Below are 21,805 nucleotides of genomic sequence, written 5' to 3'. Positions count from 1 at the left end.
GTAGAAAGATCTGCTCGAGGAGTAAGACCGGCTCCAACCGCGTGACCCAAATCCAAAATGGGTTGTTTGTGGTGTTTTTGTCAGCAAAACACAACCTCTAACAGACTAGGCAAATGAGCGACGCAATTTGGATTGGTACCAGATGTGCCGACGCAAACATGCGTCCTCTCTTCGTCCTTCTACGTCTCCACCCAGGTGTCGGGCCCACCAGAAGGGGACGACCGGAGCTCGGTCCGGCGAGAGCAGCACCTCGGGGTCACCGCACCGGAGCCCACACCGGAGTTGAGGAAGGGGGTCACAGGTGCCGCCTCTGGCAAGACCGTAGGGCCACGCCGCAGGCAAGGGAGGGGAGAGGGGCGGCACGGAAGCTCGGTCCGCGCGAAGGGGCACCCTCGCCCTCGCCGAATCTTCTCGAGTCGGGAGCTCGCAGCTTTGGTGGCCTAGGCCCACGGGGAGCTGAGCGCTCGTCGAGGGCGGCCGACGAAGGGGCCCGCATCGGGGCCCTTAGATCCAGCTGCCGTGCGCCCTCACACGCTGGCCCGGATTCTCCGTCTGTCTGTTGCTCGGCGTCGGGGCCTCCGCGAAGCTCTTGCAGATGAGGTCGGGGCTCCGCGAAGCTCTTGCAGTGAGGTCGGGGCCTCGTCCACCCAAGCTCCGGCAGACAGCTTAACAACCTGCCAGTAGTCAAATTCCCCTGTCGCGAACAACAAGGGTCACTACTAGATTCAGGTTCTTTGCCGAGTGCCTGAGGCACTCGGCAAAGGCTATATTGCCACTCGGCAAAGCCTTTGCCGAGTGCGGCACTCGGTAGAGCACACACGGCAAAAAATTGATCGGCAAAGCACTTTTTGCCGAGTGTATTTATATCGGGCACTCGGCAAAGGCTTTGCCGAGTGCCCCGGAAACACTCGGCAAAGAAAAGCGACCGTCACGGCGCCGGTTCCGTTGACGGTCACTTTGCCGAGTGTCAACCCTGCCGGCACTCGGCAAAGATTTTTTAAATTTTTTTTAAAACTTTCTTTGCCGAGTGCCAACACGTGAGGCACTCGGCAAAGAGCTTTTATTTTTTTTGAGAATTTTCTTTGCCGAGTGCCAACCCTCCATGCACTCGGCAAAGCTTTTTTATTTTTTTAAAAAAATCTTTGCCGAGCGCCAACCCGGAAGGCACTCGGCAAAGAGCTTTTTTTTTGAAAATTTTCTTTGCCGAGTGCCAAACCTCCAGACACTCGGCAAAGATTTTTATTTTTTTAAAAAAAATTATTTGCCGAGCGTCCACCCGGAAGGCACTCGGCAAAGAGCTTTTATTTTTTGGAAATTTTCTTTGCCGAGTGCCACCACTCCAAGCACTCGGCAAAGATTTTTTTAAAAAAAAACTCTTTGCCGAGTGCCAACACGGCAGGCACTCGGCAAAGTTTAAATTTTTTTTTAAATTTTTTTGCCGAGTGTTATAGTCACAGCACTCGGCAAAGCTGGAAAATCTGTTTTCTGGTCGCCCATTTTGCCAGCTTTGCCGAGTGTTGTGACCATTGCGCTCGGCAAAGGGGTCCTTTGCCGAGTGCAACACTCGGCAAAGTGACCCAAAACGGCAAAAAAATTTTTTCATTCCATCATGACAAATACATTCATACAAACATATATCACATATATATCTCATCCATCACATATATATCTCATCCATCCACACATCCATCCGCCCATATCACATCCATCACAATATATAATAATAAGTGCTCAAGTCCATCCAATAAGTTTACAAGTCCATCAAAGTCCACAAGTGCATCACAAGTCCATCACCAGTGAACAACAAATGTAAAAAATACAACATGCACTCATCTCGGCCACTGCGAATGTGGTGAAGGCCCAGATGCATCATTCGTAGGTGCATGAGGTGGATTATTCGAACCACCGTCAGATGGAGACTGCACAAAGGAGAAAAGATTGCATGTGAGACAAGATTATTTTGATAGCTAATCTAGGACGATAGAGGCCATACAAGCAAAGCACAAGTGAAAGTAAAAAACTTTGATACTCACAGAAGTAGCTGCAGCTGCAGGACGCGGAGGCGGAGGTGGAACCAACAACCCAGGGTGGCAGAGACAAGCCCATACGTTGCCCAAGCCCTTGTAGGAAATCCGTAATGTCCATCAGCCTCTGCGCCTGGACCTGCCGCTCGGCCCGCTCGGCCTCCAACTGGACCCCCAGCTCCTGACGTTCCTTTATTTCTTGTTCCCAGCCGGGCCTGCAATATTTCACTCTAATGTTTCAGTAATGCAAAGCTAATTAAGGTGTGTAAAGATCAATGTATGATGAGTAAAACAGGAATAACCTTGAGTGCGTCGACCCGGTGCTGTGCAACGGTCGGCCGTGTGCGAATGGCCGGGCTCTCGCTCGTGCTCCGTGCTCGAATCTGGGAGAGAGAGAGAGTAGAGGCCGTGTCGATGACGTTGTCGCCAAGCCAGAACCGTCCATACTTCTTGCCTTGCCCCGCCCTCATGACGGCCTCTCCATCGAAGTCCTGGGTGCTCGGATCATGGTCTGCCCCATGGAGCGACCTCGCCACCTCAGTGTACTCACTGATGCGGGAGTGGACGCTCGGGTTCGTGTATGCCTCGGGCGGGTCCTCCAGGTTGAAGGAGACGTCGGACGTCGCCTTACCCTTGTGGGCCATACACCATGCTTGGAAGTCCGAGCAAGCCTAGCCACTATGTGACGCCGACTGCGAGAAAGATAGCACGATGATTAGAAATCAGACAGAACTGAGCGTGACAATAGATAAATCAATTCGCGTACCCATGTTTGTTTGTATCCGGCGAGGTTGCGGCTGCCTTGATGGTGTGCTGGACCTTGCATCAGTAAACGACGGTCTCGGGCATCCCTGTGCATCTTGAGGTACTCCTCCGTGAACCACCTATCCACCATCATCGCCCAGCACTCGGGATACGCTTGGCACCACCAGGGAATCACCTACATGTCATCAAGTATTGGACATATAAGAAGATCAAATTAAACCAACTTAATCTCAAATCGAATCAATGTTGATGTTCTTCATTTACCTCAAGGTACTGCTCCCGGGTCAGCTGCATCTCTCTTGCGTCTTTCTTGGTTTTCCTCTCTCCAAGCTTTGACCCGTAGTAGGTTATGATGGCCTAGATGCGCGCCTCGTGATGCATGTTGGTGACGAGTTTTTTACAGGCTTTGGTAGTCGCCTGCTCCGCCCTGGCCTCAAATCCCTCCTCGCATCTGTAATAAGTCTGCATACAAAAGCGATGTATCGATTCATTATTTCAAGAAAAGTCTAATGAATGCGACGTATTGAGCAATGTTGTGCAAGGGAGACTTACCCAAAACTCTGCCTTCACCCGCGCCGCCTTGTTGGGGTACTCCGCATCGGAGGTGACGATGTAGTGGTCAAACGAGTAGGCCGGCTCCGTCTTCGATGCGTACGTGACAATGCCGGGGAAGTGCTGCCTGCACAGAAGACCCAGGATGCCGTTGACTAGCCGTGCGCTAGCACCCGACACAACCACCTAGTTCCTGCACAAGTAATTAAGAAAAATTATTAGTTTTTTTCATCATATCATATGAAGTAGTGGTGATAACATATACAGTTACTTACTTTTGTCCTTCGGGGCGAATCAGTGGGCATTGGTGACGAAGCGGAACCTGTGGGAGGCTCGTGGGACCTCGCAAGTAGACACTCGAAGAGGAGTTGGAGGAAGCGGAACCCGTGCCTGCCACCTCCCCCCCCCCTCCTCCTCCTCCACCACCTCTTGCTCCTCCTCCTCCTCCTCCTCCGTCTACCGAACCAACTCCTCGTCTGACTCGTCCATGGGCGCCACCTCCTCCTGCGGCTGGCGGTCCTCCTCACGTGGTGTGGGAGGAGACGGCCCCCTCCTATGGCTAGCGGTCCTCCTCCTCCTATTCGATCCCTCTGCCACCCCTCCGCCCCCTCCTGCGACCGGCGTTGTCTTTGGTAAATCAAGTTCACAGACCTATGACGGTCGCCCGCCATCTTTGTTCAATCACCTGCAATAAAAAAGAAAAACAAGACATAATTAGAAATAGGTGCAAAAATAAACAAAACATAATTACAAAAAATATAGTATTACATGTATTAGAAATATATGCAAAAATGAACAAAACATAATTACAAAAAACATAGTATTACATGTATTAGAAATAATCTTCATGATTGAAATTAGCTGGATCATAGGTCTCGTCATCACTATCAACATTGTCCAACTCATCAACACTATCCGAAGGAGGAATGTTGTCTTCATTGTCATTGCCGAAATGTAATCGCTCAAGCATTTGTATGTCCTTCAGATTTCGCACCTCGTCTCCAGCATCCTCGTCATCATCCCTTTCATTATCTACTTCCATTCCTATCTCTTCGGTTAAGTCTCTGTCAAACCTCCCTTGTAGCCCCTCTTCTTGATAGAACTCTCCATCATATGTGTTTGGGTTGAAGTTATAATCTTCATTGTTTGGGACATGTAGTTTACCGTGTGGCGATACCTTGTGCACAATAGACCAACCCTTAAGATGCTCGGTGTCTTTGCACGCGTATGACGTATAATAAATCTGGACGGCCTATTGAGCCATAATGTAGACATCTTTTCCTGGATAGATGGAATCCTGTCGAATCTCGACTAGCCCAAGCTTAGGGGTCCGTCTCGTTACACTAGGATGAAACCAGTGGCATTTGAATATGACAGGAGTAAGAGGTTTGGAACCATAAAATGATAGTTCGTAGATTTCTTCAATTCTTCCATAATAGTCGAGTCCATCAGTGCCGGGCATAACAACTCCGTTGTTTGTGGTTTGTCGATTGGGCCGACTCTACTTGTAGCTTGCTGTGTGAAAACAATATCCATTCACGTCATAACCGGTAAATGACTTGACCCTAACGGCACAGCCATTTGCAACCTGTCTTAACTCATCACTTATAGGCGCATCAGTTTGGGCTTTCCGTTTGAACCAACAAATGAAATCGGAGCTCCCTAGTCCCGCACCCCGTAAAAGAAGGGTATCATTTTCTTGCGGGGTAGGTTGCCTTGATCCATGCTAGGATTGACGAAGAAATTCCCTGTACCAACGAGAAACAAGGGGGTTGGACGACGAAACAAGGACATACGGCGAAATGAAACAAGTTCATTTAGAACTTACCGAATGAACGGTTGCACCTCAACAAGGTTGGTCAACACATATAGCATGATACTACGCCATTCTTCATTTTTCAATTGCTTAATGGTCGATGCACTTGTGCTACCAAGTTGCCCTTGGAAAAGGCTGAGGTTCGATTCATTTTCGCCAGCATTGTAACGAGGGGGTGGATTATGAACGTTAGGAAGTTTCTCAGTGTAGTATTTCTCTGTGAAGTTCGACACCTCCTCTAGAATGTATGCCTCTGCAATGGAAGCCTCAATTCTAGCTTTATTTCTACATTTTTTGCGAAGAGTCTTCAGACATCTCTCGATTGGATAGCACCAATGGTTCTGCATGGGCCCCCCCATCCGTGCCTCATACGGGAGGTGCACAATCAAATGCTGCATCGACAAGAAGCAGGCGGGTGGAAAGATCTTCTCTAACTTACAGAGCAACACGGGTGCCGCTTTTTCCAAGTCATCAATGACGGTCTGAGAGAGCTCCTTGGCACAAAGCTGGCGGAATAAGTAGCTCAACTCTGCCAGCACTTGCCAGACATGCTCCGGGACATAGCCTCGAACCATCACCGGAAGAAGCCGCTCAATCCATATGTGGTAGTCATGACTCTTCATCCTGTTGACTCACAGAGTGCCTAAGTTAACTCCCCTCTTTAGATTCGCTGCATACCCATCAGGGAACATTAGCTTCTTGATTCATTCAAGTACTTCCCTCCTTTGGTCCTTTTTCAAGACGAAATCAGCCTTAGGCCTTCTCTAGGTCTTGCCACGACTAGGAGGTTGCATCTCTTGATTTGGTCTATCGCACAACGTTGCCAGGTCTACTCTAGCCTTTGGGTTGTCCTTAGACTTTTCAGTGTCCATGAGTGTTGCCCAAAGTGCCTCGGCGACATTCTTTTCAGTGTGTATTACATCAATGTTATGTGGTAGAAGAAGGTCATCGAAATAGGGGAGCCTCGTCATGCCCGAGATATGAGTCCACATATGCTGCTCACCATATCCCATAAAACCACCTTCTTCATTGGGCACGAGAGCACCTATCTGAGCATGAACCTCAGCACCATTCATCATCCGCGGTGCAGGGTTTGTCACTTTGACGCCTTTCGTAAAGTTCTTGATGTCTTGTCTGAATGGATGGTCAAGAGGTAGGAATTGACGATGTCTATCAAACGACAAATACTTGCCACCCTTCTACAACCAAATAAACATCACACCTTCCTTGCATATTGGGCATGGGAACTTCCTGTGAACACACCAGGCGTAGAATATCCCATACGCCAGGAAGTCATGCAGGGAGTAGTGGTACCAAACGTGCATTTTGAAGGTTGTCTTTGTAGCTCGATCGTATGTCCATACCCCTTCATCCCAAGCACGGACCAATTCATCAAATACGGGCTCCATGAACACACCCATATTACTCCCTAGGTGTCCAAGAATTATCAATGACAAGAATACGTTATATCGTTGAAAGGAGACACTGGGGGAGATTAAGGGGGATAACAAAGACGGGCCAACATGTGTATGGGGCAGCCATCATTCCATAAGGATTGAACCCATCTGTTGCCAACGCGACACGTACATTACGAGCATCATCTGCTTTGTCACGATGTTTGTCATTAAAGCGGATCCAAGCTTCACCATCGGATGGATGTACCATCTTGTCAGGATTGTACTGTTTGCCATTTTTGTGCCATGTCATCTGTTTCGCGGATTCCTCGGTCATGTATAGCCGTTGGATCCTCGGTAGGAACGGAAGGTACCGTAGGATTTTCATGGGGATCGTAAGTTGCCTCTTCTGGCCATCATCAGAGTCTACCTCCAGGTACCTGGAGGATTCACACTTTGGACAGAACTTTGCATGCTCGTGTTCTTTCCTAAATAGGAGACACCCTTTCAGACAAGCATGTATCTGCTCATACGGCATCTTAAGTGCTCGAAGGAGTTTCTGTGACTCATACATGCTCTTCGGCAGAATGTGGCCCTCCGGAAGCAAGGTGCCAATCACGGCCAACATCTTATCGAAGCTAGGTCGACTTAAGTTTAACTCGGACTTCAACCCCATTAAGCGTCCAATGGCATCCAGTTGAGATACCGTTGACCGATCATGAAGAGGTTTCTGTGTCGAGTCCATCATATCATAGAACGCCTATGCGGCTGCTTCCATCTCCTCCTTCTCATGTCCCTCATCGAACTATCCTTGATGAAAGTCATCTAACATGTCTGCTACCCCGGCATCAGCATCAAAAGCCTCCACCCGTGGTCTCACCACCTCCTCTCTCATACGATGGGCTTCACCATGGTGGACCCACTGGGTGTAGTCCGGCGTAAATCCATTCTTCACAAGATGTTTACCCATTTCCACCTTGTTTACCCTTCTCCTGTTTCCACATTTGCTGCAGGGACACAAAACTAGGCAATGTCCTTTAGCAGCGTTGCCAAATGCACTGTTCAAGAAAGCATCGGTCTTGTTCATCCATTCCGTGGTGTAATCACTCTGACTTCTCCAGCCCATGTACATCCACTGACGGTCATCCATCCTCTAACATATGTATCGGCGAGTAATGTAACCATTAATTGCATGTACATGGTGTTCCTACTGTCTAATAGGTGAGGATAGGTCCTAATCCCACCCGCAGATGTGTAGATGAGGTTAGTTTCCATGCTCTACTCCTATCCGAGACAGAATTTCGGTAGCACCTCCCCGCTGTTCTCCAGATACACGTCCTGCCAAAGAAGAGTGTGTATCTGAAGAACAACAGGGAGGTGATGCCGAAACTCTGTCTCGGACTAGAGCAGAACATGGAAACTAACCCATCTACGCATTCGCGGGCTGTCCAAAAAGCGTGGACAATTCGAAATAGATACGGTCATAGATATGCAAAGATCTGCATACCTCCAACCGTATCTCTTTCGAACGGGAGACGCCTAACTGGGTTACGCGATCTACGACAATGATACGAAAAGAGGGGTTATACCTAGGGTGGCGACGGAGTCAGGCTAGCGGGGCCGTGGCGGGTCGGTGCAGTGGCGAGACGACGCGGTGCAGGCAGACCGACACGGTGGCGAGAACTCCGACTCAACTCTGACAGGCTCTTCTCTACAAAAATGGAACAAAATACTGTTATTTACAAAAAAAAATCAGCAGAACCTCCCCTGCACGGTGAGATTTCCAAAACCTACAAAAAACAACGGCACGATGGCCGACAAGCACATATGGCTCAACAGAAGCCATGTAGTTTGGATATCAATCCATGCAGAAGAATATATCCAAGTAGTACCACTACTTGTACTACTACTTTCACTATTGCTACTACTACTACCATTGGTTCTTCTACTACTACCACTATTGCTACAACTAATATCATTAGTTGTACTACTACTACCACTACTTCTACTACTACTACCACTAATTCTACTACTAATACTACCACTAGTTGTACTAATACTACCACTAGTACAACTAATACTACTACAACTACCACTACCTCGACAATAATAAGTGAGAAGGCATACCTGACGGGCGACGGGGTAGGGGCGGGCGGCGTCGGGATCAGGCGGAGTCGGGGACGGGGTCGAGCACGGATGGCGTTGGGGCGGGTGGTCCACGGGGCGTGGCCGGGGGCAGGGCAAGGCCAGAAAAAAGGCACGACCGGGGCGCAGGGCCGGCCGAGGTCAGGGCGGCGCGGCCGGGGGAAGGGCCAGCCGGGGGCACGGCGCAGCCTGGCGCGCAGGCGGCGGGCGGCGCGGCTGGGGGAAGGGCCGGCACGAAATCTTCTGGACACATGTGGAGATGTCCTGGTTTGTAAGCATCGTACATGACAACGTGCACGAAATCTTCTGAAAATTTTATCATAGCCTCCACATATGATATCACGACATCTCAACACGTTTCATGATTTTCGGACTTCGTTTGTTTTTTATAGAATTTATAAACACTTCACACGCAATTTCGCGGACATGTTTCGTGAATAAGATGTCCAAAATTTCGGGTCCGTTCCTGGATACGGCCTCTCATAACACTCACTAACATGACTATCAATTTTCGAATCATTAAACTCCATTATTCGTACCACGTGCAGTTCAAATTTCTAATTTCCGGAAAAATTCAAGTAAACGAAATAAAGTAACTAAATATAACAAAAAGCCACAAAAAATCCCCAAATTGTAACTAGGAGTTCCTGGTGCTTTAAAAAGGCAGCACAAAAAAATTGGAGGCCAAAAACAAAAAAAAACAAAAAAACTTTGCCGAGTGCCGGGGCATGACACTCGGCAAAGGGTGTCTTTGCCGAGTGCCAGCCATCAGGCATTCGGCAAAGAATGTTTTGATTTTTTTTTTTAAATTTCCTCTTTGCCGAGTGCATCCAGAGGAGCACTCGGCAAATAAATAATAATAAAAAAATTAAATCTTTGCCGAGTGCCGTCCAGGGGACACTCGGCAAAGTATTTTAAAAATAAAAAAAAATCTTTGCCGAGCGCCAGATCTGAGACGCTCGGCAAAGAATTTTAAAAAAAATAAATCTTTGTCGAGTGCCAGATCTGGGGCACTCGGCAAAGAAATTTAAAACAAAAAAAACAAATCTTTGCCGAGTGCCTAACCGCAGGCGCTCGGCAAAGAAGGCCGTGGCAGGGCGCCGTTTCACGGGCAGCCTATGCCGAGTGTAGAGATTTTGCCGAGAGTCTGGCACTCGGTAAAGAAGTCTTTTGCCGAGTGCCTGTGTTTGCAAAGAAATATTTGCCGAGTGCAGCACTCGGCAAAGAAGATCTTTGCCAAGTGTCCGATTTTTAACACTCGATAAAGAAATTTACACTCGGCAAAGTCTCTGTTTCAGTAGTGGGTACAACGGGTTCTTCGTTTTCTACGTCGGTTCTCACGGAACACCTCTCGTCGTCGCACGGTTCGAGATCTGGAACATCGTTCCGACCGTGCACGTCGCCTGCCCTGGAGAGAATTTTTTTATTTTTAACATTTTTTTTGAAACTATTTTCAAATATGACACTATTTTTTTTTCAAAACTAACACTTTTGATTGCGTCTATTCGCATGGCGCGGCAAAATCATGTTGACGCGCCATGCATAGATGCGCGGTATGAGCCATTACGTGGCAGCGACCAGGACCGCTGAACGCTAACATGGCCGAGGCTGCATGCCGCGGATCTAAACGTGGCACTGACGCGCCATTGAGAATAGCGCGGGAAACGGTGATTTCGCATCATTTTGTACCGCACACCCCGCACAGCTCTCGCTCGGCGGGCCGCGCGCTGCATGCATGCACGATGCACGACGCACACGCATGAAGCCTGCGCGGGCGCGCAGCTCTCGCCGGCTGGATCCGCGCGTGCGTTAGGCCGTTATTAGCTTTACTGATTTCCTTATTGTTTCTACTCGGAGGAGGGACAAAAAAAAAGGTACGTAGTCATAGCGTGTATATACGTACGCAGGCACACCGTTACGGCCGTCTTTTCAAATGAGCGGAGGCTAGCTAGCTACGGTGTCCATGTACAGTTGCACACCACTCCATATCCATCGCGTCGGTTCCAACTGCTCTCCTGAAGTTTCACTCACTCGATCGACTGTTTACTGATATGTGATATGAGTATGCTTTTAAAAAACTGTTACGAAAGGGGGTGTTACCATTATTACCAGTTTTGTTCGCTGAGCTTTTGGGTCAACGAGGAAGTTTTTGGATGAACCCATGAATTGTTTGATGAAAGGACATGTTCGTATGATCAGCTAGGACTAGCTTAGCCCATTTATAACTAGCGATTTGGTTAACAACTCATTGAAGATTTGGCTAAAAAGTTAGCCTACATATTAGCCCTCCCTGTATGGATAGGTTAGAACTAATTTTAGTCAGCGAACAATTAGCCCTTGGTATTCAAGCATACCCCTAACTAGTTATTTTTGTTCGATTGAGGTGATTAGATTTAATCAGTTTTTTAGTTATAAAATGTACGGTGATTAAATTAGTTGTTTGCTCGAAACTGTAATTAGGAGAATTTCAAGCTAAGCACTTGGAAAATACAGTCACAACCAGACAAAGTGAAAAATAGCTAATAATCCAAAATCTTTGAATGTTGTGAACCATGCTTCACTTATATATTACTACTGCATGCTCCCTGCGTCCAAATAAAAATGCAATTCTCGTTTTTCGAGAAGTCAAACAGTTTAAACTTTGATTAAATTTATATAAAAAATGTATTAGCATTCATGATACAAAATAAGTGCCATTGGAATAGTTATAGAATATATTTTCATAATAAATTTATTTGAACACATAAATGATAAGTACTATTTGCTATACACTTGATTAAACTTGAGTCAGTTTGGTTGACACGGATCCTATAATTGCATTTTTTCGGATGAAGGGAGTACTATTTATAACTAGTGGTCCAAATTGTGTTTTACCATATATAGGTAACTCGTTCAAAACCACGAACATATATACAATCCAAGAGTTTATTCTTTTTTTAAGATAAAGACGACAGAGGTTATTCCTAAAGTGATGAAATGGTTCTTCATCAAATTAAACAACATTCGATCATTGTATAGCTGGTGGCTAGCAATTAGCAACCACGTTGACGCTTAGTTTTGCAGCTTTAACCCAGCTAGCTGCTGCTTGCTCCATATCCATATGTGCTTCATAGCTTCATACTAGCTAGCAGCCGCATCAGCTTGCTATTGCTGTCCTCATGCACGTACGTTGAAGGCCCATCGTCTCCTCTCCATAGCAATGGTTGCAGTTTGCATACGATCCGCTCACCCTTTGCCTTTTGGCCTTTTCCCACTGAAGCGGCGCTGCGAGCTAGGCTCACACCACATTTCGCACTTACAGCTAGCATGCAGTCCTTGTCGTCTGACATGCCTTTTTCCACTGCGGCTCCAAGCAACGCCCTCTTCAGTTTTGCTGCAACGCACACTGCAGCGTTCACTGTTGCCGCGCCATTCTCCGTGGCGCGTCAGTGCCACGTCCAGATCCGCGGCACGACAGCCCCGGCCACGTCATTGTTCAGCGGTCCTGATCGCTGCCACGTTATCGCTCCTACTGCGCCTCCATGTATGGCGCGTCAACGTGATTTCGCCGCGCCATACGAATAAGCGCGGCGAAAAGTGTTAGTTTTGAAAAAAAAAAACAATGTCATATTTGAAAATAGTTTCAAAAAAGTATTAAAAATATAAAAAAAATCCCTGAAGACACGTACTGGAGTGTCTACACGAACGGTGCTGAACTTGAACCTCCTCACCGCATGTCAAGAACAATGCGCAGGTCACTTGAGCGCACTTGGGTCGCCGATTTAGCTTTGCTCGGAACGGAGGTCATCTGCGTGGAAGTCAGTGGGCAGATCCTCGTCTTCGACATCACTGAAATGACCTGGGGGAGAAGGAGAACAGTGGCGCCGCCTTGTCCGAAATGCTGGAGCCAAGAGAACCACCGCCATTTCCTTGTCGCGTCCCACGGGGAAGTTGTGCTTGTATCGCGCCGTCCTGAAACGATGGAGAATGCGTTTGAGTTCTTTAGGCTGGACATGGAAGCAATGGAGTGGTCGCGGATGGATGGCCGGGAATTGGATGACACCAGCTGGTTTCTTTGCAATGGCCAGTCGTTCCGTGTGAAGGATGCAGGCAGTCTATACGTTTACTGGTCCAAAACAGTGGAGCGTCCGCATGGAGATTTTTTTTTTAATTTTAACGTTTTTTTAAACTAATTTTAAATCTAACATTGTTTAATTTTTTTTTCAAAACTAACATTTTTGGCCGCGCCTATTGCCATGGCGTGGCGAAACGTGTGTATCACGTCATGCATGGTGGCGTGGCTGGTGGATGACGTGGCGACGACCAAAGCTGCTGACCGATGACATGGCAGGATCTGCCACACTACTGATCTAGTCGCGGCTATGACGCACGGCAGCACTAGGTACCCTTGCCGCATGCATGCCTGCACTTGCACAGACGACAATGCAACGTCAAATCAAGTCCAATCCAAACCCAGGCTACCATGCTACCATGCTATACACACGGCAGTGCATAGCTGTGCTTCCTACTCGTGCCACTATCATGCTATACTACGCCTCTACTAGTATGCCTGCTCCATGCTAGTGGCCTACGTACTGTATGTAGACGACGGGACCTCTCTTCCCTTCTACGCTCGATCTATCCACCTCAATCCGTGTTTTGTACTACTACTAGTAGATTGAGCTATTAATTATATATTTTTATATTCTATTCTAATCAACTTCAAAACTACGTACGGTCAGACATAAATAATGTAGCCAAACGGATAGACTTGTTGATTGGACATTGATTTCTTTTTTGCCACATATAAATCTGGATTCGAATATTGGAATACGAATGCAAAACAAATAAAAGTTGGATACGTAGCATCCGGATATCTAATAAAAAAATTAAAAGAATATAAATAAATAACTATTTCAATCAAATATAAAACATTCAAAAGGAAACTAATACAAAAGTATGGATGCAAAAATATTAGTCAACAGCAAAAAAAGCAATAATGAATCAATATATGTAAAATTTAAGAAAAAAAATAATAAAATAATGAATCGATGTACATACTGCATAAATATATTCATTTTAGAATAGTCCTTAACAAATACGGACTTGCTAGCGCTCGGACAAACGATTCGGAGCGCTAGCGTCGGACGGTGCTCCCGCGCCCGCACCCATCCTATTCCAGAGGCTGCGCGGGGACCACCCCGAGCCCGCTCCGTTTCACACGCCCGCATCTTAGTAGCAGCAGCTCCAGCAGGCGCGCACGGTGACACACGGCGGCGCACTAACAGCAGCGGCATGTGTTTCCCCGAGATCTATTTTTGAAACATCCAAATGAAACACATTTGCAACATACGTCTAAAACAGATGAAACACGAGCTTGAAACATGTGTGTATAGCCATAGCAACATGTGCAACGCCAGATCTACTTTTGAAACATCAAAATAAAACATTTGCAACATACATCTCAAATAGATGAAACACTTGAAACATGCGTGTATAGCCATTATAACATTGCAACACCAAGATCTACATTTGAAATATCCAAATGAAACACTTGCAACATACGTCTGAAACAGATAAAACACTTGAAACATACACTTGAACACATGCGTGTATAGCCATTATAACATGTGCAACACCAAGATCTACATTTAAAACATCAAAATAAAACATTTGCAACATACGTCTGAGAACACATGAAAGATTTGAAACATACGTTTGTAACATGTGTATATAGGGCGTGCTTGGTTGACACCAAAAATTTGCCATGCCAAGGATTTAACAAGTTAAAAGTTAAGCAAAACATTACCATAGATTTGGCAAGCCAAATACGAGAGTTTGGCAATTTTTTGTTGCAAACCAAATACTAGCTAAAATTATGTCTTGCCAAATTATTGGCATGACAAATTTTGGAAATGATCTAATTAGCTCATATGAAACGTTCGTTGAAAACCTACCTAAACACTTGAACGGCCGCCTCCAGTTCCTGGCTTCTTCGTTTCTGGGCCACGGCCCAGGTGGTTTTAGCTCGTGAATCTCGCGCCGAGCCCAGCGGGGAGACCGAATGCCTGCCTGGCGTTGAGCCGAGGCCCAAGGGGAGTCCGGAAGGTTCGATTGCATCGCCGCCATCCATGGCCCATCCGCCTTCCCTTGCCAGTGCCGCAACCGCAAGCCCCGCAAGGCGATAGGAAGGCGGAGGAGGGGTTTCAGCTTCAAGCGCGCAAGGGTTTGCGTGCGAAGGGGGCAGGGCAGCCGCGGCTTCGGTTCCGCCGTTCCGGAGATGGGGTCCGGCATGAGCAGCGCCCGGCGGCGCGGCTTCGGCCTCGAGGCGTCGCGGGGGATGCTGCCCCTGCTGGCGCTGCAGGTGCTCATCGAGTACGGCCGCACGGGCGCCTCCCGGCCGCCCGTCACGGCCGCGCTGCTCGCCGCCAACTCGCTCATCTACCTCCGCCCCGGCGCGCTCGACGGGGTCCTGCCCTCGCTCTCGCGCGTCTCCTTCAACCCGCAGCTCATCGTCGAGGTGCCCAAATTCGACTCATACATTGAAATTTTACTCTGCAAAAAAGTTATACCCAAATTCGAATCTCCAGTTCGAGCACACAAACTGTTCTAGGAGACTAGGACGTCATCACCCAATGATTACGCATAATCTTTCAGCCACACAGATAGCTCTGTATTTAGTTCTAAGTCCCAATACTGATTATGATGATTGATGAACATTCTTGCAGTATGTCGACTTAATCTTCCAGCCACATATAGCTCTGCATTCAGTTCCTAGCTCCAAGATTGATCATCACATATATCTTTGCATTCAGTTCCTAGCTCCAAGACTGATTATGGTGAACATTTTTGCAGTTTGGCGACTTGGCACGCTTCTTCCTGTCCCCGTTCTACCACTTGAGTGAAAGCCACCTCTTCTACAACATGACGTCGCTGCTGTGGAAGGGCATTCAGCTCGAGACATCCATGGGTAGTGTTGAGTTTGCTTCCATGGTTGCTGTGCTGCTTGGCCTGTCGCAGGGTATCACGCTGCTGCTGTCCAAAGGCTTGCTCTTGCTCGGTGACGATACCGCGTACTATGATCAGCACGCAGTTGGATTCTCTGGTGTTCTGTTTGCCATGAAGGTTGTGCTGAACACCTGGTCGGACGATTTCGTGTACCTGCACGGGATGGTTATTCCAGCGAAATATGCTGCCTGGGCTGAGTTGATCCTCATCCAGGTTTTCCTCCCTGGGACATCCTTTCTTGGCCATCTTGGTGGCATACTTGCTGGACTGGTTTACCTTTGGCTGAAGCGTGCATTCAACGGGCCAGATCCGGTCACTCTCCTGATCTCAAGCATTGCCAATGTCGTGACCTGGCCAGTGAGGTTTGCTCAGAATCTTCTACGGTCTGCCCGTTCACAGGGCCGCGCAACAGGTCGGGGCAGGGTTGGGCGCCGCATATCAGCAAGAGGCAGCCCTCGAGGTTTATGGAGATGTCCAACCTGCACCTATGACAATTCAGTTTCCACAGATATCTGTGAGATGTGCAGCACTGCACGAGAGGACCATGCCTTTTTGCGGAGACAGCATCATCAAGCCAGGGGTAGCACGGAACTCTCAGATGATGAGATGCGCCGTAGGAGGCTGCAAAGATTGGATAGATGATGTAAATCATTGTTATCAGTACAGACATTGTGTGCTGCTGAACAAAGTTAAAGTATGGCAGTTCCATTCGTCTGCTTGATGGTTTAAGCACATTTGGCCCTCCTCATGTTGAGGAATGTTTTACTTTACATAATTGAATTTTTCCTCATTATTTGAAGGAGACTGTTACTGATATAGCATTATCCTTTAGGGCTCGTTTGGATGTTGGTATTCAGGCCGAGGATTTGGCATTGGCATTGAATACCCCCAATTCCGTTGTTTGGATGGTCTTGGTATTCGCAAGTGGAAACGAGCTCCAAAACCGCCCAGTATTCGCCCCGTCTGCTCGAGCCTGCCCACGATACCGAGGCCTCCCCCTTCGTATTCACTAGAATTGGAACCCTTTTTTTCCCGTACGAAAAAACAGGAGCCACCGCGGTGAGAGCGCGCCTGATCTCCTGTAGGACGGGCGGCGGGCGGCGGTGCGAGCGCGCCTAAGCTCTCGTAGGGCGAACGGCGGCGGCACGAGCTCCTGTAGGGCGGCGACCGTGCCGGAGTTCGTCTTCACCGCCGAGGTGCGGTCGCCGCGCCTCCGCATCCGCATCCGCAGGGCCATCCTCGTCTGCGGCGCCGTCCAGGCCGATGCCCTCACCGTCGACCCCCTCGCCACGCTAGAGAAGGTACTACCCTCGCTATCCCTGACCCCCTCCTCGTTCCCCGTGTCGTATGGCTGCCGCCTGATGCTCCGGTTGCGAAATGCACTACCGTGAGGCAGTGGTGGTGCCCCGCGAGTCATTCCTCACGGCCGAGGCGGTTTTTTTTAAATTTTAACCCTTTTTTGAATATAATTTTAAATCTATCACCGTCGGTTTTTTTAAAACTAACACTTTTGGCCGCGCCTATTGCCCTGGCGCGGCCAAATGCTTGTGCCGCGCCATGCATGGTGGCGTGGCACAGGGCTGATGTGGCGGGTCTTGCCGCGCCACCGACCCTGGCCTGCTCGCCCGCCCGCACGCACCCCTGCCCTGCTCGCCCGCCCGAACGCCGCCGCCGCCGCCAGCGCCCTGCCTCGGCCGCACGCGCCCGCCCAGCCTCGCCTCGCCCCGCCCGCGCCCGCACGGCCAGGCCTCGGCCGCTCGCCCACGCCGCGCAGCGCCCTAGCCGGCCACGCCAAAAACGCCGGCGTGTCAAGGCCGCCCGCTCCTAAGGTACCTCCCTCTCGATTTCATATTTTTTATTATTATCTAGTATAGTTAGTATTTTTTGTATCCCTACGGTACCCCCACGTGCCCTCGCAATCCTCGAGCGGCCGGCGCAGAAGCAAATGAGTTGATGATGGTCTGCTAGTGCTAGTATTTTTAGGAGTATGTAGGGGCATCGAGGCTATTTTCATTGACTATTAGTGTCTTTGACCAAATTTATATAATAGCGTACTAATATTTATGATACATAATAGGTACTATTACATTAAGCATGGAGTATACTTTCGTAATAAACTTATTAGGAGATAGAAATATTGATACCGTTTTTTTAGTTTTGATCAAACTTAAACTTATTTGACTACTCGAGAAGCAAGATGTGTATTTATTTTAAGACGGAGAGATTACTTGTAATTTTAGAACCAAAGTTTTATACGGATTGATTATGTATTTATTATCTAGTATAGTTAGGATTTTGGGTTTAGAGATTTAGGCTAGTTAGGTTAGTGAATTTGTTTGTGATTTGTCTGTGAACTTACTAATGTTAACTTCAATTTTGTTAATTTGAATACTCTAACGCTTTGTTTATCAATTTGTAATAGGATGGCCCCTCCCACGCAGCACCCGTTGTACCCCATTCTGGAGGTGGAGTACGACGACCAGCACCGAGCACACATCTGGAGTGACAACGGTGCAGAGGTGTCCTTGCCTCCTTTGAGGCCCCGCACTCACACCAGGGCGCATCAGTGGGACGAGTGTTATACACCGTATATACGGCGTGCCGGCTTCCTCGAGCTTGTCCGTGTTGTCAACCACGGTCTTCTGCCCCTTGACCCAGCACTACTTACTACAGCCGTAGACAGATGCGAGTGCATTCTTTGTACGTAAACTTTCTTGTAACAAATTGGAGGCAACTAACAGTCGTTCTATTCTTATAACAGGTGGAGGCCTGAGACCCACACGTTCCACCTACCTTGTGGCGAGATGACCTTGACGTTGCAGGACGTGAAAGCTATTTTAGGCCTTCGGTTGGGGGGACTTTCAGTGACAGGGATAGTTGACAACGATCACTGGAGGGAGCTGGTGGCTCAGTTTACTGGTTTTCTTCCAACGGACGACGATGCTTCCAAGAAAAATAAGTGAGTAATTCAAGCCTATTTAATACTTGCATTGCTTTACAGCTGGCATCGGGTCTCATTTTCTTTGATCAATTACAGGAAAAGTTCTGGTGTTTCGTCGTCCTAGATCACAGAGCGCTTTGAGTACTTGGACCCACAAGCTGAGGAGGCATAGATCGACAGGTTCGCTCGAGTGTGGCTCTGGCACTTTCTTGGTGCTTTCCTCTTCCCAGACGCCTCGGGCAACACCATCAGCTGGATCTTCCTTGACATACTTCGTCAGCCATGGGAGAACATAGCGGGATACAGCTGGGGCAGTGCAGTCCTGGCATGGACGTATCGACAGTTATGCGTTGCCTGTCGTCGCACCTCAGGACATGCGAACCTTGGGGGTTGCTCCTACCTACTCCAGGTTTGGTGTTGGGAATGATTGCCCGTTGGGAGGTCTCTTAATAATGGTTTACCGGTAAGTACTTCGGTTCATTATATTCTTCTAGGCTGTTAGATATGATGAGATTATTTGTTGCTAATTCATTATCGTGTTCAATGCAGCAATGAAACGGGCATGATACACTCTCTACAACTTTGTATATCTAGACGGAAGCACAGTTAGTTAGAGGGAATGCGTGGCGCAAGTACAGGGAGTATACGGATGGTCTCGACGTCCTGACACGGAACCAGGTTACGCTCTCTATACTATCGTAGCAGTGTCTTCTTCGATGTACACTATATCACAACCTAACACAATTACGAAATTTCAGGTGTTTTTGTGTCCTTGGGATTCTCCGGAGCTCTAGGACTATCTGAGTCCTGTCACTAGGGACGAGTCACACGAGTATCACTGCGACGTCCCTCTTATTTTCTTCCATGTGGTCGAGATTCACTTGCCCATCCGGGTCTGCAGACAGTTTGGAAGAATGACAGGCTGCTCACCACCGCTTTACTCCACCAATCAAGTATTGCACGGGTGCGTTATCGATTAATAACAATGCTACAATTCAGAGGTGTGTTTGGTACAACTAATATCGTTTTGTTGCAGGTTTAACCGCAGGAAGATGTACAAGACTAAGGATTGGCGCGTGACACACAGCTCGTACATCCATTTGTGGCAGACCAGGGTACCACATGCGGTCCTTGCGGGTCCTCCACACGACCAACACACCTTCGACGAGTACCTGCGGTGGCTTCACAGGTCTATGAGGACACATATCAAGCCCCCGTACACTGACGTGGCGATTGACGAGGACTCGGAGGAAGATGTCATCGAAGATGTGTACGACGTTACCACTAGGGAGGACACACAACTACAGAGAGCCCCGCTTCAAAGATACGTGGTAAGATACTTGAATGGTACAATTTGTTATCCTTTTGGTATTAAGTATGTGTACTAAAACTGTCCAACCGCGTTTCTGTACACAGACGACACAATTGTCAAGGCTGTCCAACGAAGCAGCGTTCCGGCTTCACGAGTCTAGAGGGCAGGGGTCAGGCGTTCTCATGGCTTTTGTGGAGGTAAACATAAACTTGTCCGTTTCGAAAATATTTCTTTAGTGTATATGCGTTTGGGTAATGAACTAACTTTAACGTCTATTTATGCAGAAGGTGAAAAAGAGCTATAGGAAGCTAGCTCAGAAGTTAAGCTGCATGGACACTCCTTATGAGGAACCACCACTCCCCGCGCGGTCGGATGGTACGTCTTCAGCCTCTTTGAGGACACCAGCCGGCTCTTCTCAGCCGATGATGTAGGGTGTCACTTCCGCGGTGCGTACACCACCACATCATAGCGCTGGGAAGGACCCTGCAATCGAGGACGAGGAGAACGATGACGACGACGACGAACCCTCGAGCTTCCGCGGACAGCACGGCTAGTGGGACGAATGGCCGCATGACGAGATCGGCATGTGTCAGCTGGGTGGTGCCCCGTTTGGCACCCAAGGAGCCTCACAGGTACTAACAAAGATAGTTTGTTTCAATACGTAGGCTCTATGAACTAACGATCATAAAGAATTATAAGTAATCATGCGTATCATATACCTGCAGGGTACGAGCCGTACGCACCGTCGACGCGACCATACCGACGTTGGCTACACTCCCAATGTGTTGCCAACAAATCCGAACAAACAGAGGCGTCCGAGGGATCCTTACACTCTTGGGTCTTAGTTTGTTTAGGTCAAACGAATATTGGCATCCGAAACTTGCGGGGTTATTTGGTTATGTTATGTCAAACTTATGTCAAAACAATGAATATGTTATGTGGCAGCTTGTCAACTTGCTTCTTATTCGTTTCTTTGAGTCACGGCAGCACTGCCGGCGAAATTAAGTACCCTGCGTTCGGGAACCGGCAGTCCCGGCGTATCTGGACACCGGTGGTAATTTTTCGTAATTGATTAGTTAAAATGGTGCATAACCGTATTATGAAAGACGAAAAACTAATCATTGGCTTATCAAATTCTCTATTCGGCCGTGAAAAAACTCAACAAAATACGGGTGCGACGCGTTTCGATTCTACCATCCAGGTAGCCCGGGCCGGCGGCAGGCGCAGCGGCCAGGTGGTGTGGCTGCTCGTGCGGTATGTTTGGTCCAGCCGCGCCACGCAACAGGGCGCGGCACTGACACGCCAGGGTCGGTGGCGTGGCAAGACCCACCACGTCATCGGCCCCCAGGCCGGCCCACGCCACGTCAGTCCTGTGCCGCGCCACCATGCATGACGTGGCACAGGCATTTGGCCGCGCCAGAGCAATAGGCGCGGTCAAAAGTGTTAGTTTTAAAAAAATCATCAGTGTTAAATTTAAAATTATATTAAAAAAATGGTTAAAATTAAAAAAAAATCGCCGAGGCGGAGTGGCTGAACTCCATCAAGGCAGACCTAGTGGTAACACTCTCTAGTCTCTAGTGCTGTTCGGTGATCAGACATTCCGTCAGCGTTCAACTGATGGATGTAGGCGTCGTGTGTGGGCAATGTCTGAACTCTCAAGTGAACTGGGCTGTGCTTTTGGGACAGGTCTCGGATGTTGTTCCTATTGTGTGCAGGGTGGCTTCAGATTTGGGCGTCTGCTCTGTATTCATTGGGAATTTTAGGTGTGCTTCACCTTCATTATACTGTTTGCATTTGGGACTTGCGCTCTGAAGTTTACCTTTTGTCTGACTGTTCCCCACCTCAGCCTTGGTGACGCCGATCTCGCTG

At 48.3% G+C, this 21,805-nt stretch overlaps 1 protein-coding gene, 1 long non-coding RNA gene and 2 pseudogenes across 2 annotated transcripts; 3 read left to right on the top strand and 1 right to left on the bottom strand.

Moving 5' to 3' along the window:
- The first annotated feature begins 630 nt into the window (after positions 1 to 630).
- Positions 631 to 12,863, top strand: LOC136534444 (uncharacterized; annotated as a pseudogene).
- On the bottom strand, positions 6,834 to 7,701 carry LOC136534448 (uncharacterized; annotated as a pseudogene).
- A 1,979-nt stretch (positions 12,864 to 14,842) lies between the features above and the next one.
- On the top strand, positions 14,843 to 16,397 carry LOC136534446 (rhomboid-like protein 14, mitochondrial). Its single transcript, XM_066526877.1, has 2 exons — positions 14,843 to 15,195; positions 15,531 to 16,397. The coding sequence occupies exons 1-2, from the start codon at positions 14,956 to 14,958 to the stop codon at positions 16,323 to 16,325; spliced, it is 1,035 nt and encodes a 344-aa protein (XP_066382974.1). The 5' UTR covers positions 14,843 to 14,955; the 3' UTR covers positions 16,326 to 16,397.
- Positions 16,398 to 19,845: 3,448 nt separating this feature from the next.
- LOC136534445 (uncharacterized) lies at positions 19,846 to 20,322 on the top strand. The gene is made up of 3 exons (XR_010778720.1): positions 19,846 to 19,955; positions 20,041 to 20,133; positions 20,221 to 20,322. It is a non-coding gene; the product is annotated as an uncharacterized lncRNA (long non-coding RNA).
- Positions 20,323 to 21,805: the final 1,483 nt, after the last annotated feature.

The sequence above is a fragment of the Miscanthus floridulus genome, unplaced genomic scaffold, assembly GCF_019320115.1.
Source record: "Miscanthus floridulus cultivar M001 unplaced genomic scaffold, ASM1932011v1 os_1953, whole genome shotgun sequence".
NCBI classification, from domain to species: Eukaryota; Viridiplantae; Streptophyta; class Magnoliopsida; order Poales; family Poaceae; genus Miscanthus; species Miscanthus floridulus.
Note: the sequence above shows the minus strand (reverse complement) of the source record. Positions and strands in the feature narration are given on the sequence as shown.

What these genes read in the sequence shown, in the direction of transcription:
- LOC136534446 (XM_066526877.1), top strand. Translation starts at nt 14,956, where the DNA reads ATGGGGTCCGGCATGAGCAGCGCCCGGCGGCGCGGCTTCGGCCTCGAG. An exon ending in ACCCGCAGCTCATCGTCGAG is followed by an intron (nt 15,196 to 15,530) that starts GTGCCCAAATTC and finishes ACATTTTTGCAG; the next exon opens with TTTGGCGACTTGGCACGCTT.